Below are 19,313 nucleotides of genomic sequence, written 5' to 3' on the forward strand. Positions count from 1 at the left end.
GAATTCGTATTTAATTGATCTTTGTTGTTTGAATGAAATTGTGTCGCCTCACACTGTATTCTATGCCCATAATGCAAACTTTGCTTTTAACTTCGAATTCTTTTCGTTTATAGGAACTGTTTCTTTATTTATACTTTAACTTGATTTCTACATCTTAACTACAATAAAAAGGATAGTTTGATTATTAGATTAACATAACAATTTAGTAGGAAGTATAGAATAATTTTAAGTTTAATCACATATTTAAAATCTTATTTTTAGTGACAAGGTACTTTTCTCCAAGTTGTGAAATTTATAAATAGCAATAGAAATCAGTCGAGTTGAGCACTTTCTATTTATAACAGGTACGTTCAGTGTGCTTTGTTACTTTTTTACTTCCCCCCATACGCTAACTAAATAAAAAGATATAATCAACCATGTTTTTGTACAACTTTACCTCACGCAACATCTTTTAAATTCAATATCTGCTGATTTATGAGTATTAATTACTAATATAATTTATAAAAATCAACTTGATCTTCACATAAAGCACTTGTTCTCATTGGTGAACAAATAATTAATGATGTAAGGATTATAAGGTTTTCCAGAGTATAATATAATATAACCAGAATACTTATGTCGTTTTATAATTTATTATAATTTGTTTTCGCGTTCACAAATGGTACACATTTCTCGTAAAAATAAAAAAAAAATACGTTCTAACGCTTGCAATTACAAAAAAAAAACTCACATGAACGACACGCACCAGCTCATCCTTTTTCTTCTTCTTGCATAAATGTTACAAACAAAATGCAAAACTGGCGATCAAATTTGTACATTAAACCAGAAAGTTAAGATAAATGTTAAGAAAAAGGAATGTTAATAGAAAATTAATCGCACAAAAAACGAAGAATACGTGAATAACATCATTGGAGTAACCGGAGCGCTTCTAAAATTTCCAGTCATCGCCTCTCAGAAAAGAGGCTAATTCACGAGCGATTCTGGGAAGAGTTATTTTTAATAAATTTACACTTAAGTTCAATCAAAACGAAAAACAGCAACAGTATAAAAATAGAAATGGGTGATGATTTTCAATGAACAACCGAGAAATTATCAACAGTAAGTACCTAAAAATATTTTTAAAGTTCGTCCTTTTTCGGCGCATCTTCATCACCATCATCGGTTTCCTCGGCTCCAGCACCGTCCAAACCACCCGTTTCCAAGAATTTGGTTAAACCTTCGAAGGTTCTAGGGCCGTTGTATTCAATCGCCAAATTTTCGCCCTTTTTGTACAATTTAATTGTTGGGAAGCTCGAAACTTTTGTATGTTCTAATTCGTTAACAGTCGCGTCCATTTTAGCGACAACAATATCATCGTTGTTTTCAAAATGTTCACCGACTTTGTCGTAAATTGGAGCCAATTGTTTGCAATGTCCGCACCATGGGGCGTAAAATTCAACAAGAACGTCCTTCGTTTTATCTAAAGCAACTTCATCGAAATTGCTAGCAACTAAAACTTTTACTGGGGATTTATCCCAATCTTCAGGAAGATCTTGACTCAATAAGTGTTGTTTCAATTTTCCGTCCAAATAATCTTGAACGAATTGTTTCATCGAATCGGCGGTTAATTCGTTTGTTTCCGGTTTAAATTTAGCCATATCATCTTCTAATTTGATCAATCTTGCGGCTGGGACTTCATCTTTCTTCATACCAAAGAATTCCAAAATTCTACCATGATCTTCTTCAGATGCATCAATTGTTACGAAAAGAACTTGTTCTTTGAATGGTTTGGCAACACTCTTCGCGGCTTCAGAAATCTTTTCAAAATGATCTTCACCTTTAGCCAAGAATAAAAGAAGATGACTCTTAATTTCACCACCGAAGATCTTTTGGGCGGTTTCGTGATTGAATTCGACTAAAAGTGGGAGTGAATTTGCGGCAACGAATTTCTTCAAGTTCTTTTCGTTCAATTCACCTTCAAAGAGTGATTTTCCTTCATCAAACTAGAATTTTTAACAAAAACATTAATTAGATGATTTACTTTGTTTGAGAAATTTTTTACCTTCTTGAAAAGAATAATAGATCCGCATTTAGCTTCGTATTCGCTATAAACCTCATCTTCTGATGTAATGGCGAATGGATGATCATCAGTTACAGCAGCAACTGATAAGAAAGCTTTAGCTTCATCGCTAGTTTGGTCTTTGAAGAAACCGATAATAGCTACATTGGTAGCTTCAATGAATTCTTTAGCTTCAGCGACAGTTTTTAATTCTTTAGCTGGTGGACCAGTCTTTTTCTTCAACCAATTCACAATTTCATCAGCACTACGTCCACCTGGAATCAATTTTAAAACAGATTTAGTTTAAGAGGACAGATTTTTTTGATTAATATTACCATTGTAGTCCATTGGTGTTCCATTCCTGAAAAATTTAAGTGTTGGGTATCCCCTGACACCATGTTGTTCGGCTAAATCTTGTTCTTCTGTCGCATCAACTTTACCTAATTTAATAGCTGACTCTTCAGAAGCTAATTGTTGGGCAGCCTTTGCATATTCGGGAGCTAATGCTTTACAATGACCACACCATGGTGCATCTAAAATTTAAATAAAAACAAAAATAACTTTACAATCAACAATTTAAGCAGATAAGGAAGAAGATGTGTTATTATGTGATTTTAAGATTATATCAATGTTTTTAACGATGTAACTAATTTTCTTAATTATTTAGTGCTTAAGAATATATTAAAAAATAATTTTGTAATTATTACCAAGCGTTTCCTTATCAACGGAGGTCAAGCTTTTTACAATTTCTAATTATTATAAATAGATTATGTAATGAGAAGTAATTTCAAGTCTAATTAAAATCGTGTTTTTAAGGTACTGATATAAAAATTATCTAATCTTTATTTGAACTAAATGTTTATAAGGGCTATGTTCCAAACTCCTCAAGCTATTTGATGAATTGAACCATTTACCTCTTTGATTATATCTGAAATTACGAACAATGATAAATTTAAATGGGGATGTCATCACAATGCTTCTATTTGCTAGCGTTCGAAGGGCGAATGTATTGAATCAACCAAAGATATCAACTAAAGAGGAAACAAACAAGATAAATTTGCTCCCATTTCCTTTATTCATGTAATTTGTGAGAAAGTGAAAGATTTTTTTTCTTTGTAATTGGTTATGAGAAATGCTACGCTTCTCATCAAGATGACTCCACTATTAATTCTGGTAAAATAGAGCACACCTTTCTTATATGCTTGCCCTGCTGATTCTGACAAATCCGTAAATGGTGGAACACGTTCCTTGTTTCAATTATTGTCGGGCATAGCATTTTCCAAGGACAACCATTCGGTAAAGAGAAGTTTATCCCGAAAATTTCTTATTTCTATTTTTTTATTTGTCTAGTCTCTATTCGTTAGTTCTTTGGTACATGATGTGAGCATTTATTATACTTGCTCCTAAAAGCAAATGTAGTGCTAATTTCCGATACCACTTGAAACTTTTCCGTATTATTGTGGCATATGACATCATCCGATCGCTTCTGTTGATGCCTGTTTTTCCATTATTATATATACAGGATGTCTCAGCGAGACGGTTCATTAGACGTTTCTGGCGTTCTGGTCAAAATAAAAATTTGGGAATTCAGATTTAATTGCGTTCTCTTTGACCAAAACATTTTCAGATTTCTAGCACTTCCGGTTATACCAGAAGTCGACACCTACTTTATTTTTTTAAATGGAACATCCTGTATATTTTTACATATTTGGATTTCTCTATTGAAGGTTTATGAATAACTTTGCTTTTTGCAATTTGATTCGGCCGTACTCGAGTTATTCGATTTAAAAAAAATCTGCTAGCAGACGTTTTTTCAAAAAATCAGACAACATTCGATTTTTGGGATATCAATTTAGGATTCAGGACATGCTTAAACAACATGTGTCTGGATCGTTTGTGCACTTTACTATGGCACGTAAACTTTTCGAAATTTGGAAGTACCATAACTTCATTTTTTTAAATAGCACCCCCCATATTTTAGTACTTAGTCGTCTTCAGCGTCTTATTTTACATCTTTTATATCCTATAAGTCCTATACCTAACATTAATAGTTTGGGATAACTAGGGTTTTTTGTAAAATCCTAATTATCTCTCCCTCTTCAATGGGTACGACATTAATTTACTTAGTATTTAATTTGCGACAAACAACGTTCCTCCTTCATTTAGCAATTTATCTGCAAACTCAAAGTAGACGTTTTCGGTATATACTCTTTGGTGGAGCACAGTTTGAACACAATATGAGCACCATACTCATGTGATTTCGTCCCCTCCAAGAGATCATTGTCTCGTCGACTACAGTATCAAAAATAAAAGTCGATAATAAGAAAAATAAGCGTAGTTACTTATTTTACAGTTTATACAACTGTTTTTATTATCAAGCAGCGAAATCGTGCGTACTTCCTATTTCGTTGCTCCCCAGGTTTAAGTGCCTTATAATTCAAGTAAAATTAACCAGCAAATTTATTTATTATCAATATTGTAGTAACCCTTAAGACAATTTAACCAACACAAAAAAATAAAAAGGCAATTAAAAAAAAATCTTCATTTAATTACCATTTAAACCTTTTTAGAAATTTTTATTCATTAAAATCCACGTCTTATCTTTTCTTTTATCTACAAATGATACGTTGACGAAAAATAAATTAAAGCTGTAAGGACACATCATCAAAACGTTACAGCTAAACTCGCATCATCTTAAACATATGGATCTTAAACGATTTCGTAACCGATTCTAGTTTTGCGGCCACATCTTAATCTAGATCTTTCTTTATTTCAACAAAATTAAATAATTCGTCGCTATTTTTAGTGACGTTTTTACAGCATCCGCGATGTTGAATAAAACGTAGGTTGGTAAAAAGGGGTTATTGACCCACGAAAGTTTTCTTTTTATACCATTAAGAGCAACTACCGGCTTCTCACGTTATCCTAAACGTAACAATAACCAAGTAAGTGAAAATTTTTGGTTATTATGCCCGGCGGGGTCGTTTAAATTGAATTAATTCATTTATGGTTATGATTGCTAGAAATAAGTGACAGATGACGTGTTCGCGTCAAAAAAGTTAGGTTAGGAACAACAAATTTTTTGTTTTAAACTGGTTATTTACGTTTTAAAAAGATAATTTTTATGTTTTTATGGGAATTTTAATATGTTAATTAATAATACTTACAAAATTCGACGAGTATAAACTCATTATCGGCAATGGCAGTCTTGAAATTGTCACCGGTCAAAACTAAAACGCCCTCTTCCGTTTTTATATTGGCTTCTGAGTTAACTTGAAGGACCACGGCAAAAACCACTAATAATATTTCCGTCGTTATTTTCATCGTGGTGCTTTCTGATATCTACTTGGTTTATTCTCCGTTACTGCACAATAGCCCTTCGCAAAGATGAATACGCGACTGCGACACGCTAACGTTTGAGGAGGTATATAAAACAACGTGGCACAAATCGTGGGTCACTGTGATTGGCTTGCGCGTTTTTGACGTGTTGTCATTTTAAAAACATGTATTTTGCCGGTTTAAGGGCACAAAACAAACATTTATTTAAATGTAATATGTAAAAATAGAAAAGATTTTTAAATAAATAATTTTGTCTGGAATTTCAAATTTTACACTTAAAAGCTAAATATGTAAATAACGTAATTTTTTAACGAGTTATTCGCTGTTATCTTTTAACAGTTTAAAAGGTTTTTTATTCAGTTTTCTTTAACAGTAATGTTTATTACCGTTACTTATAAGTTAATTATTTAATTGGTGTGAATTTCAATGTTTATTTATTTTAAAACATTTTTTTTATTACTTTGTAACATTTTAAAAGGGCGCTTGGTGATAACAATAAGAACATAGAGGTGGCGCTGTTTTTGTTTCACAAATTTTTTTTAATATTTAAATAATTAATTTTTATTAGTATTATTATCGGCGAAAAATTTGGTGGTTAATTTTAATTTTAAAACCTTATCTTTTTTTATAATTTTCCACAAAGTCGTTTAAAGGTGACGACAACAATACCTATAGATGGCGCTTTGTTTCGTTACTAATTTAATATAAATAGCAATGCAAATATTTCCTTTTTTGTAAATATACTATATACATTCATAGTTGTTTTTATCAATATCAGAAATTTACACATACACTTAATAATTATTTTTAGTATTTATTCATAGCGGGGAATTCCCTGAAATTTTCAGGTTATTGTAACAAGTCAGAAAAGATATCTATATTTAATTCGGGGAAGTACAGAAATATTTTGGGAGTGGGGACAACGGATGAGGGACTCGCGAAAAGAGCAGGCAGACAGAAGAAGTTAGAGAGAGTGTGGTCGAGAGTTAGAGTAGAGGCATGGGTAAAGTGTGGGAATGAAAAGTGGAAAAAGACTAAAAGAAATTAAAAGAGAAAAATAAGAGAAGAAAGTAGAGAAGAAAAAGGTGTCAATCAACCCAAAAACCATTATGTGAGTACGAGATAGAAATAATTACTGTTTTTTTTTTTTTGTTTATTTTATTTGCGTTTAAAAGAAATTAAATTAAAGTATCTCATTAATTAATTCAAAGTTTTTATTGATCTTTTGTATTTTGTTTATTGACATCCGCCGCTTGATCCTTTCCCCATTGTCTTTTGACACACTTAACCACGTTACGAGGCTCCTATAAAGAGTGGACCCGAGGAGAATACCCTTCTCCGAGAATATACTCGGGGGCCTCTTACCACCTCACGCTCGGGGGTGGTAACATATTTGGTGGCAGCGGGGTGGGATGTGTGTTGAAGCGGTGTGGGATGTGTGTTGAAGACGGGTGGAGACGTGTTAACGGTGAGATGTATGTAAAAATATGAGAAATTCCCCTTTATTCAAATTAAAATTAATCCCAACAACATAGATTTGGTTATGTAAAAATCGAAATTATTTTCATTGTTATTTTGTGTCGGTCATTTGAGTTAAAATAGAGCTTCAAATCTTTTTTTTAATGAGATAGAGAGAGAAAGGTAGTATTTTTGCTAAAACAAATTTATCATATTATAAACTGAGATCCAGACGGTCTGAGCTGTTCCAGCGTATCGCACTTTAGAAATCGCGAAATCATCAAGTTGCGAATTACTCTTGATAACGGACCCCTTTATAAAATTTTTATTTTGCAAATACCATATACTTACATTTTATTTAAGTTTTATTCGAACTAAAAACCAAAATAATGGCTACAAATACAGATGAAAAACCTATCGTAAAAGTTGAAATGCCTAAACCATCATTAGCATCTATTTTAAATTCAATTGAAAATTTTACTGGTAAAGAGAACGTTAAACATTTTTTTGAACGAGTAGAACAGAGAGCAAGTTTAGATAACATTGGAGACGAAGACTTAATTAAAATCGTGCGATGTAGACTAACGGGAGACGCATTCAGTTACTATAAAAGCGAATCAAATTTATCAACAAATGAAATAACATATAAGCAATTCAAACAAAAATTTATTACAAAATTTTCGAAATTGAAAATACCAGGTCAGGCTCAACTAATTTTGTCAAGATGTATACAGGGCCGTAACGAAACTATCAGTCAATTTCTCACGCGACTAAAATTAATTGGACAGGAGGTATTAGAAGAGGATTTAATTGACGCTTCACAGGCGGAACGGGAGGGTATAATTAAAAAACATAACAATATTCTATTGACGCAATTTAGAATGGGAATAAAACGGGAAATTTCTAAGATTATTGGAGTTTTGCTGATGCGAGAGAGTGATTTAACACTCGATAAAGCCGCAGAAATAGCGAGTCAAGAAGAATTGAACCAGATGATGACGGAAAATACAATTAACTACTGTTCACATAGTTATTATTCTGAATATGCTTGTAATTTCTCTCAAGAAGGTGTTTCTAAATCTCAGCCTCATTCAACTGCACCACGGGTTAGTTTTAATAAACCAAATTTTAAACCACAGCAATTCAATAAAAAGAATCGCCCATCCATTTCATATCATTCATCATTTTCTAAACCTTTCGAATCTAACTCAACAAAACCTGATTTTAAATATAATCAAAAATCAAATAATGTGTGTTACAAATGTTATCAACCGGGACATTTTTCTGGGAATTGTCGGAATGAGGTTGTTTGTAGATTTTGTAAAAAAACGGGTCACGTAGAAGTTAAGTGTTGGAAAAAGAATAACCAATCAAGGGGACAAGCCGGTACGAGTAACCATACTACTCGATCCCATACTCAGTTTAACCATCAAAATGGAAATATAAGAAATGAATCACGCAACCCAAATGAAACACAAAATTTTATAAGAACGGGAACCAGTCATTTAAACCTAAATGCCACCTCGTATGTACCCCAATCCGAGGGAAAATGTTAAATCCAGGGGTTAATGATCAGATTACAAATAAAAACGCAATAGTAAAATCAGTTAGCAGTGCTATAAATTCAGAGGCAGACAAATCCATAATTTTTTTAACAATGGGGTGTACAAAATTATCATTTTTGATTGATTCGGGTTCAGCAGTATCGTTATTGAAGGAGGAGAGTTTACTCCGGACAAAAATTAATTACCAATTAGATTTGCAACAACATATAACTTTAAAAGGTATCACGGGAAATGAAGTAGAAGGAGTAGGATTTTCTTTGTTAGATTTTAGGGTGAAAAACAAGAAATTTAATATTAATTGTGTGATTTGTAAAAATATTGCCATTGAAACCGATGGGATAATCGGATGCGACTTCCTAATTAGCAATCAAGCTATTCTTGATTATAATCAGGGAATTTTGAAGTTAGGACATATTCACTTGAAATTGATCATGACATCATCAAAAAGACAAAAATCTTCTACTGCGCATGGGAACTGTTTACAAAATGACATGAATATGAGTGAGAAAAGCAACTGCCAAACACAAATTATGAAAACTCCCTCTCCAGTTTTAACTAAAAGTTTCCCATTTAAGGTGTTAACATCGAAAAATGAAGAACTATTATCTTCCAATAAATCTTCGGGATTGGGTTTTGGTTTATCAAATGGGTGCGATAAACAAAAGATAGGGAATAAAGAAAATATGGAAAAGGTTGGAGTAATGCAAACACAAACGAAGGATCATCGAGAGAAAGAAAAGAACACGGAGAGATCATCGTCATCTGGACCAAAGATGATTGGTGATACAGAACGAACAGTTGGTCCCTGTTCGGCTCTGTTGATGGAGGCTTTAGAAATTCCGGGACGATGTGAGGTTGTTTGTGAAGCTTTACAAAACCAATGGGAAAAAGATGAAGAAGTTATCATTGAACCAATTGATACGGGTGTTTATGGGTCAATGTCAGCAAGAGTTGTAACAAGGGTAAATAAAAATCAACGGGTTCCGGTGCGCCTGATCAACGTCACCGAGAAACCATTAATGTTGAATAAGGGAACAAGTGTTGGAATTATTACGCGCGTAAATAAAATTGATATTGAACACAAAGGAGATGAGAATTCATCAGCTGGGATTTGGGAAGAGGTACCTCAACTTGAAAATGTAAATGGTGTAAATAGCACTACTCATAAAAGGGAGAAAATGTATGGTAATTACAGGGAATACGAAGAGAAAATATCGAAAAATATTGTAGAAAATTGGGATATTCTTGAAGATAAGGGTAATTTATTTGATGCGCCGAGGGATTATAGCTTGGCACATTGTGTGAGTGAAGATTTGAAAATGGGAGCAGGAATCGCTGCTGAAGTCAAAGAGAAATTTATGGGAATAAAAGAATTAAATAAACAGAATCCAAAAGTGAGAGATGTTTTGTATTTAAGACGAGATGGAAGGTATATTTTGTACCTTATTACTAAAAGAAAATATTTTTATAAACCAACTTACGAAGATTTGTTTTATACCTTGGGAAAATTAAGGGAATTTTGTGAGAAAAATAATATTCATAAATTAGCCCTACCAAAGATTGCTTGTGGGTTAGATGGGTTAAAGTGGGACAGAGTTATCAATATGATCAGATGGATATTTAAAGGATCAAATATTTGGGTGAGAATTTATCATCTTAATGGATTGGATAGGGATGTGAACCCTTATTCAGTTCGTGTAATAGATACTGGAATTGAAAACGCGGAGGATGACATACAAAAGTTATTTGATTTAAATCATTTGAAAGGTGAAGATAAACGGTTATTATTAAAATTGTTAATTGAGTACAAAGATATCTTTTTATTTGGAAATAATAAATTGGGAACTGCTAATGGCGTGAAACATAGAATTGTTACAGAGGCTTGTCATCCAATTGCAAAACCACCATACCGAGTACCACATAGTCAAAGGGAAATTTTAAATAAAGAAATAAGCAAAATGCTTGACGAAGGAGTGATTGAAGAGTCGCAATCACCTTGGTCAGCACCTGTTGTTATGGTACCGAAAAAGTCTGATAATGGAAAACAAGAAGTTCGAGTATGTATTGACTACCGAGGGTTAAATTCAGTCACTAAGAGGGATTTCTATCCGTTACCTAACCTGAACGAAACAATAGATAGATTGGGAAGTTCTACCATATTTACAACACTAGACCTTGCTTCTGGGTATTGGCAAGTGGAAATAGAAGAAGAAGATCAAGAAAAAACCGGATTTAGTACGTCAGAAGGGCACTATCATTGTAAAAAGATGCCATTTGGTCTGGTCAATGCGCCCAGTACCTTTCAACGGTTAATGAATACCAATTTATCGGGATTAACGGGGAGTAAGTGTTTAGTTTATTTAGACGACGTTATAGTATTCAGTGGGAACGAAATAATTGAACATCTAAACAGACTGAAAGAAGTGTTTGAAAGAATTAGAAGGGCAAATTTGAGATTAAAACCAAGTAAATGCAAGTTTTTACTATCCGAAACCAAATATTTGGGTCACGTTATTTCAAACGAAGGAATCAAACCAGATGCAGAAAAAGTTCAAGCTGTACTTAATTATCCTAAACCAAAAACTGTAAAAGATATTCGGGCATTTTTAGGATTAGCAGGATTTTATAGGCGGTTTATTGAAAGTTATTCAGCAATTGCTAAACCTTTAACGGCATTAACAAAAAAGGATCAACCTTTTATTTGGGGAGAAGAACAGGAAAAATCATTTACTTTACTTCGGAAATCTTTGTGTGATAAACCTGTTTTACACTATCCTGATTTCACACAACCTTTTTATCTAACCACGGATGCTTCGGGAATAGCAATAGGAGCTATACTAAGTCAAAAAGTTGGAGGACATGAAAAACCTGTGGCATATGCCAGTAGGCAACTACAAAAAGCAGAAATGAATTACTCCACTACAGAAAGAGAATGCTTGGCGGTGATATGGGGCGTTAAACATTATCGGGTATATTTGTTTGGAAAACATTTTAAAATCATAACAGATCATCGACCATTAAAATGGTTATTGTCAATCAAAGATCCAAGTTCACGTTTAGCCCGATGGGCATTAACGCTAGCAGAATACGACTTTGAAATAATACATCGACCAGGACGATTACACGGAAACGCTGATGCGTTATCCAGAGTGCAAATAGAGGCAGGAGTAAATTCTTTAACCACCGGAGAGATAAAGACAATAGCAGATAAACAGAAGGAGGATTGTTTTGCTAAAACTATTATTGAAAGAATTGAAAACGATCCAAAGTATTTAGATTTCTTTATTGACGAAGAGGGGATACTATATAAAACAAAACAACAGAATGAAAGATACCATAGATTAGTAGTACCAACGGAATTAAGAAAAGAAATTATGTATCAATGTCATGACTTGCCGTATGCTGGACATTTTGGAGTCGATAAAACCAAGTCTCAGGTGAAGCAAAAGTACTATTGGAAAAATATGGGCGACGATATAAAAAGCTACTGTGACAAATGTTTAGCCTGTAACAAACGGAAAAGTTCGTCACATTTAAAACCAGCTCCATTACAATTATTTACGCCAGCACAGGAACCATTTGAAAGGGTATCAATGGATATCGTAGGACCATTGCCGATCACCTACAATGGAAATAAATATATACTCACGGTTCAAGATTATTTTACGAGATACACCGAAGCGATCCCATTGCAAAATCAGAAGGCTGAGACAGTGGCGAAAGCTTTTGTGGTGCATGTGATTACGCGGCATGGGACTCCAAAGGTATTACTTACCGATCAAGGCACAAATTTCATGTCGAAATTAATGGACGAAGTATGTAAATTACTACAAATCAAAAAGATTCGCACTACTCCATATCATCCACAAACGAATGGCATGATTGAGAGAATGCATCGAGTTTTAAAGGACTTACTATCTCATGTGGTAGATGATAAACAAAAAGATTGGGACGATTGGTTGCCATATGTAATGATGGCTTACCGAAACAACGTACATTCTACTACCGGAGAGTCTCCATACTTTTTACTTCACGGAAGGGATATGAATCTACCCTACGAACTTTATACCAAACCAGATCGTTATCGATATGATTATGACGACAATTACGTATCCGAACTGCTGGAACGATTACATCAATCGTATCAGTTTGTGAGAAGTCATGAGGTCAAAGCTAAAAATAAACAATTAGTTCAATTTAATAAAAGGGCTAAAGAGAAAAATCTGGAACTAGGTGACAAAGTATTATTATATAATCCAGGGATCAAAACTGGAGTAAATTTAAAGTTAAGTAAACCATGGGTAGGACCATACCGAATAATAGGACAAACAGGTCCAGTAAACTTTAAAATAAAGGAAATTAATGGTTCAAAAGTCGAATTAGTACATTCGAATCGTATAAAACTCTATAAGGGAGATGTTGAAGAAAAGAGAAAGAAAGAGTCAGATACTAAAGACCTAGAGAACAACAAATTGAGTTTTGATATAGAAGAACCTATGTGGTATGATTGGAAAGTATTTCCGGACCAAAATAACGAAGACGGAGGGGAAGATCTGTTAGAAGAACAGACAGCTCAGAGTATAGTGGAATACGTTCCAGAAGAAAATATAGAAGATACTAACCTCGAAACAACTGAACCAGGGAATGATACAACGGTTCAAAGAGAAGAAAACACTGGGCATTCATATCTTACCAGAAGTAGAGGTGATGTACCAGAATTGCCATGGGTATTACCGAAAAGAATTTAATAATTTTTATGTATACATTTTGTTGGTTGTTTTCATTGATTATTATTAATAAGGTTTTATCTATCTAGACATAGTATATTGTTAAGGCTTCGAATATTAATACATAGATATAATACGTTTTCTTGGGATTTATAGATTTATAGGAGTATAATTGTTTGAATACATTAATAAAATATATATTTTCAGGTTCTATTTAACTAGTTGGCTACTGATTTTTACGGGGATGTATATAAAGGGTTTAATTGTATACGATTGTCGGGGACCATCTACCAACATTACAGCAGTGTCGCTTCACGATGTGGCACCCTGTCCATCTCCGCAAACAAACTACACCGAGAAGAAAATAAATGTCCGAGTGATTCAGAAAAATGACTATTCCAAAATAAAAGTAAAAACTTGTCTTATAGAAGTAACACGGTTGATAAGATATTGTGGTATGAATAGTCATGTTAGTGATGTCCACCAAGGGTTGATGAAAACCATCAGGCCAATTGGACGAGATGAGTGTCGAAAACTTCATAATACTGGTACTTATATAGGATATTCAGGGAATGTTATTTCTAATATAAAAGTAAATGCCACAACATCTGCATCAATTACCGTTGCTGGGAAGTTATCTATGAACGGAGATTGTGAAGGAACAGTTTATACAGAAAATGGTCAGACATGGTCTAGGGTAGTTGTTACTGCAGCTGTTACATTTATGTTAAAAGAATATTATGCCACTATCGCTTTGGATTCTAATGAAATATCATTGATGGGAGGAGTTACATGTCCATTTGTAGATGGATACTGTATGGATGTTGAAGCAGGTGAAACTATTTGGGATGAAATAGAACAAGGAGCTTGTAAGAAACGGCAATATTCAATTATTTATGAAGGTATTGGAACAGAAGTTTCAGTAAGTAGTCAGGATACAGTTGAAAATTATTTGGTTGTTGAGCAAGACGAATACATCTTTGCATTGAATCTACTAAGGAAGGGTATTGTATGTAACTATGAGGTTTGGGTTACCGAACATCCTCGATTACTAGTAACAAAATCTAAAAATGCTTTTTATCATTTAAATTCTAAAACTCATGACGTCAATAATATAAATCTGTTGACATATGTTAATTCAAAATTTATGTATATTGAAATTTCGTCAAAATTATTGTTTAGAGAGTTACATGTTCAAGCAGTATATCGAAGATGTTTAATAAAGAGAGAAGTATTGAGAAATAGATTGTTGATGGCACCTTTAAATACAAATGCTATTGCCAGTATTTTCAAGACTTCTCTGGGGTATATGGGAAGGGTTTTAGGGGAAGTTTTATACATCATTAAATGTGAACCAAAAATCGCAGAAGTGCGAAGGGTTGATAAATGCTATAATGAATTGCCGATACTGGTTAATAACAATGAGTCATTATTTATGGCTCCAATCACACATGTAGTGCAAGAGCATGCCGAAGAGATAATGTGCTCTCCGGTAGCTCCTTCACTATTTTACATAGAGAACCGATGGGTAGGATTTAGTCCATATCCCACAGTGTATAATTCTCCAGCTTCTTTAGAAATTAACGATGAAAATAATATAAAATTTAGTCCTATTCGAAAGTTGGGAAGTGGAGGATTGTATACTCAAAATGAAATTGATAAGATTCAACATAATTTTCTGTTTGGATCCGAGCGTGATGCAATTACCTCATTTTTAGTCAATCGGGTTGCAGGTAGAACTGATGATTCAAACCAGTACGACACAACAAAATTATTTAGTTCAAAAGAAATTAAACGAATCGCTAAGTCGACACTAAGTTATGCTTGGGGTTGGTTTACCGATATTGGGATTTTTATGTCAGGATTTATGGGAATATACATAGCATTTATCATCCTAAAATATATTTGTTCAGTAATTTTAAATGGTTTTGTTTTATACCAGGCTCTGGGATGCGGATTTTCGATTATTGCCAGTTTTTGGACGACTTTAACTTCATGGTTTTTACATCGAAGTTATAATCACAAAGTATCAGATCCAGAGAACCAGGAAGATTTTGCACGAGTACAAGATGGTCATTCTGTTCAACCTACAGCACCCCATAGCAGTAAAGTGATGTATCCGGAAATCCATATTGTACAAGAGACGCCATGAATTTTCGATTAAATATGTCGTTACGTGTTTGTAACACAAAGACACTCTTATTGTCTGTAATTAGGTTAAGAAGTTATTGTTATGAAAAAGGAAAAAAAAAAATAATAATTCATTAAGAGAAAGTTAAGAAAGTTTGATACTCATCACCATGTGGAGGTAATAAGTTTCGAATAGTTTTTTTTTTTGAGTTGTTAAAAATTTTTTTAAATTTATGAATGAAAAGTTTTGATTTAAACAAAGGTTTGCATATTGAATAACGCAATATATCTTATCAAAATAATTCTCCGAAAAAGAAAAAAAAATGCTGGGAAATGAAAAGGAAACGCCTTCCTTTCCTTAGAATGGATTAAAAAAAAAACAACTACGAAGGATGAAGCTGTTAGTTATCGGGCATGTCGTATGGAAAACGATACAGAAAAAGTAAAGACAGGAAAAGAAAAAAAAAAATTACCACAAAACTTCGAAAGAAAGAAAAAAATACATATATATTAAAAAGTAAAGAAAAGAAAGAAAAAACAAACAAAACAATATATATGTATATGTTATGAAGAAAAGCGAAAATTAAGTTACAACTGTAGTTGACACAGCCAGTTAACACTAATAGTAACGATGATGCTCTACAATGAAGAAAAAAAAAAAAATCTTGAATAGATATATTGTTTGGGTAAAAACGTAAACGAGTATTGATAACATGTTGATGACCATGTTGATGAGTATTTAAGGCATTAGTTTTATAAACATATATGTACTTTATAAGAAAAAAAAAAATATTTCAATTTCTTTTTGTAATAGAGTTAAGTTTATTTTGATGTTTAATTATGTATTGGATTTTTGATAAAATTGTTGATTGACACTTGGATTATACAAAATATTTCTGTTTTCTTTTTAAATAAGTTGTTGGTAATGCGTAACCAACATCTTAATTAAAGGGGGGAGTAATGTAACAAGTCAGAAAAGATATCTATATTTAATTCGGGGAAGTACAGAAATATTTTGGGAGTGGGGACAACGGATGAGGGACTCGCGAAAAGAGCAGGCAGACAGAAGAAGTTAGAGAGAGTGTGGTCGAGAGTTAGAGTAGAGGCATGGGTAAAGTGTGGGAATGAAAAGTGGAAAAAGACTAAAAGAAATTAAAAGAGAAAAATAAGAGAAGAAAGTAGAGAAGAAAAAGGTGTCAATCAACCCAAAAACCATTATGTGAGTACGAGATAGAAATAATTACTGTTTTTTTTTTTTTGTTTATTTTATTTGCGTTTAAAAGAAATTAAATTAAAGTATCTCATTAATTAATTCAAAGTTTTTATTGATCTTTTGTATTTTGTTTATTGACATCCGCCGCTTGATCCTTTCCCCATTGTCTTTTGACACACTTAACCACGTTACGAGGCTCCTATAAAGAGTGGACCCGAGGAGAATACCCTTCTCCGAGAATATACTCGGGGGCCTCTTACCACCTCACGCTCGGGGGTGGTAACATTATATTTGATTACAAATATTATTTTTGGAAAAAGAAATTTGATCAACTAAGATTTTTTAAACACCCCGGTTCAAAATGAGACAAAACATATATTCGGCAGTTCTATACAAATATAATACAATTTTATTGCTTTTAATTGATTTGTTTTTAGTTATTAACCAAAAAAATTATGGAGGAAGAATATAAAGTTTCATCAGAACTTTATGAAGAAACCAATAATATAACTGATATCAAACCAACTGCATCCCCAACCAGTAATTTATACAAATTTATTGATAATTGTTATTATATTTTACTTTTTAGATGTAGTTTCAGTATTTAAATTCACAAACCCGTCATCAATTGTAGATAGTGATGGTGATTTAGTTGTTAAAAGAAAACCAAGTAAAAACGACAGCACAGAAAAAGATTCAATCCAAATTGGTAACTTTTACAATAACAAAAAATGCGGATGGATATTTCATATTAATTTTTAGAGCACAGTACAAGTACAATCTTAGATTTAGTTGGATTACAAATATGGAGAGGAGCTTTTTTATTGGCGGATTGGTTAATTTACAACAACAAAGATTTACCTAAAGACGGGGTCATCCTTGAATTGGGGTCAGGAGTTGGATTAACAAGCATTATTGCTGCTATGTATAGGAACGTTATTTGTACAGGTAATAAACATTTCGAAGTTATAAATGATTTTTAAACATTATTTTTGTATTCTTAGATATTGATCAAGGAGGGATATTAAATTTAATCTCCGAAAATGTAAAAAGAAATAAATCCCTTACAAAACATCAAGTTTCTGTGTTAAAATTAGATTTTTTATCGGAAAATTTTACTGAAGAAATTGAAGTTCTTTTACCGAAAGTTAAAATAATATTAGCAGCAGATGGTAAGTTTAAATATAAAATTAAAATTTATTTCATTTCTTTGTTTTAGTTATTTATGATGATATGATCACACAAGCTTTCGTCGCAACACTCCAAAAACTTTTGTTGAAATGTCCAGAATGCGTTGTTTACATCGCCTTAGAAAAAAGATACGTTTTCACTGTAAACGATTGCGATACGTGCGCTCCTTGTTACGAATATTTTCTTGAATGTTTGGAAAAAGTACCCAAAATCAATTCAGAATTATTACCGTTAGATTTTGGTCAATATTTCGAATATGATCGTGTTAAAGAATTAGTTTTATGGAAAATTACTTCTAAATAAAAAACTTTTATAATGGAAAAATAGAAGTAGCATCACTTTATTTTTTTTTTCTTGACACACTTATATTTCTTCACATAATCACACATCTTACTTTTTTATCCATGCGGACATATAATCTTCATCAACCTTTCGACGACTGAAAAGCGTGGCTGGATAATGACCTTTTCGCATCTCCTTGTTACGAATTTGCTGATCCAATTCTTTTTTAAGTGGTTCCGTTGATTCACCGACAACTTCATCACCCGTTATGTAAACTACCATCACTTGGTTAATAAATTCCACGGCTTTTGAATTTTTGTGATAAGGTTGATATTCATAATTTTGAAGGTAGTCTTCTCCATCCTGCACGGATGGGTTCTCTTGTGCTAGGTGATTCGATGCCTCTCCATTTCTTATTTCGTCACCGGAAGTGTGGTCCTTACTTGTCGGAGTTACGTTGTTGTCCGATGGCGTTTTTTCGCGTTTTCTTCGCTAATAAATTTAAGAAAATATTATCTAATATTGGGAAATTTCAAATAAAATTAACCTTAGTTTCTTTTTTATTTTTGCGCCCCAGTTTGTCCCACGGATCCCAAGCTAAAACCTTAGTGACTGAGTTCATAGCCTTATTGCCGCCGATTTGTGATTCGGAGCATGGGGATTCATTAAGAATCGGCTTTTCGGATGATGGAAAATGTGTTGATTTTGAATTAACGATTTCACTTTTTTCGCTTCTGGTGCTTAATAGATTTTCTAGGCTATCCCTTGCTTTTAACCAATCGGATTTAAAAAGGTTATCCTCAGAAGCATCCGGTGTTAATGTGAGCCCTTCTAAATCGCTAGCCAAATTTGGTGAAGATTCCTAAAATGAAGATAACCTCAATTGAAATGTGTTGACCAACGGGAACGTGTACCTTAGTTATTTTGGTACGTGCTACTCGTTTCTCTTTACTATTCCACAATTTAACTTTATTTACCAATTTTTGTTTAAGACCGACGTTATTTTCTACGATGACGGCAGTTTTAATCAATGTGCCGTCCGAATGAGTTGACTGCATACGTTTTGGGGACCGTTTTTTATTATTACTAATACATTTACTCGTACTCGCTAAGTTCTTTTCATTTGTGACGCCACTCGTAGTGTTAACTTGAGAACATTTTATGTTTTCTGCTAAAACTCACCGTCAATCGTGATCGGTTTCAATTTTATTTATTGTATACCTGCCGGATTATTCGCGTGCTTATTCTCTACGGTCGATTTTCCCGATTTAGACATACTTTTTTAACGATATTATCTTAAGAGTAAGGAAAATTTTGTTAGTTTATAGCTGTCAAAACAGATTGTGACAACTCTTGTTATATTTTTTTTT

General features: G+C 33.1%; 4 protein-coding genes across 8 annotated transcripts; 2 read left to right on the forward strand and 2 right to left on the reverse strand.

Moving 5' to 3' along the window:
* Positions 1–291: 291 nt before the first annotated feature.
* On the forward strand, positions 292–18,039 carry LOC111427311 (methyltransferase-like protein 22). Of its 2 annotated transcripts, none has more exons than XM_023062391.2 (6): positions 292–344; positions 16,908–17,010; positions 17,060–17,179; positions 17,233–17,418; positions 17,475–17,642; positions 17,690–18,039. In XM_023062391.2, exons 2-6 carry the CDS (start codon positions 16,926–16,928, stop codon positions 17,962–17,964), a joined length of 834 nt encoding a protein of 277 aa, XP_022918159.2. In that variant the 5' UTR covers positions 292–344; positions 16,908–16,925; the 3' UTR covers positions 17,965–18,039. The 2 variants fall into 2 exon arrangements, with proteins under 2 accessions (XP_022918159.2, XP_022918158.2); XM_023062390.2 differs by lacking the exon at positions 292–344 and adding an exon at positions 4,892–4,983.
* On the reverse strand, positions 614–5,499 carry LOC111427308 (protein disulfide isomerase). Its single transcript, XM_023062381.2, has 4 exons — positions 5,206–5,499; positions 2,374–2,571; positions 2,042–2,313; positions 614–1,982 (listed from the first exon to the last, which is right to left on the reverse strand). Exons 1-4 carry the CDS (start codon positions 5,360–5,362, stop codon positions 1,119–1,121), a joined length of 1,491 nt encoding a protein of 496 aa, XP_022918149.2. The 5' UTR covers positions 5,363–5,499; the 3' UTR covers positions 614–1,118.
* On the forward strand, positions 6,404–16,477 carry LOC139428941 (uncharacterized). Its single transcript, XM_071194014.1, has 2 exons — positions 6,404–6,488; positions 13,335–16,477. Coding segments are annotated over exons 1-2 (1,947 nt in total). The 5' UTR covers positions 6,404–6,486; the 3' UTR covers positions 15,280–16,477.
* LOC111427309 (uncharacterized) lies at positions 17,970–19,294 on the reverse strand. 4 transcript variants are annotated; one of them, XM_023062384.2, is made up of 4 exons: positions 19,165–19,294; positions 18,858–19,111; positions 18,491–18,805; positions 17,970–18,435 (listed from the first exon to the last, which is right to left on the reverse strand). In XM_023062384.2, the coding sequence occupies exons 1-4, from the start codon at positions 19,217–19,219 to the stop codon at positions 18,052–18,054; spliced, it is 1,008 nt and encodes a 335-aa protein (XP_022918152.2). In that variant the 5' UTR covers positions 19,220–19,294; the 3' UTR covers positions 17,970–18,051. The 4 variants fall into 4 exon arrangements, with proteins under 4 accessions (XP_022918152.2, XP_022918150.2, XP_022918154.2 ...); XM_023062382.2 differs by having other exon boundaries at positions 18,858–19,114; XM_023062386.2 differs by having other exon boundaries at positions 18,921–19,111; positions 19,165–19,293.
* Positions 19,295–19,313: the final 19 nt, after the last annotated feature.

Source organism: Onthophagus taurus, chromosome 2 (assembly GCF_036711975.1).
Source record: "Onthophagus taurus isolate NC chromosome 2, IU_Otau_3.0, whole genome shotgun sequence".
Lineage (NCBI taxonomy): Eukaryota > Metazoa > Arthropoda > Insecta > Coleoptera > Scarabaeidae > Onthophagus > Onthophagus taurus.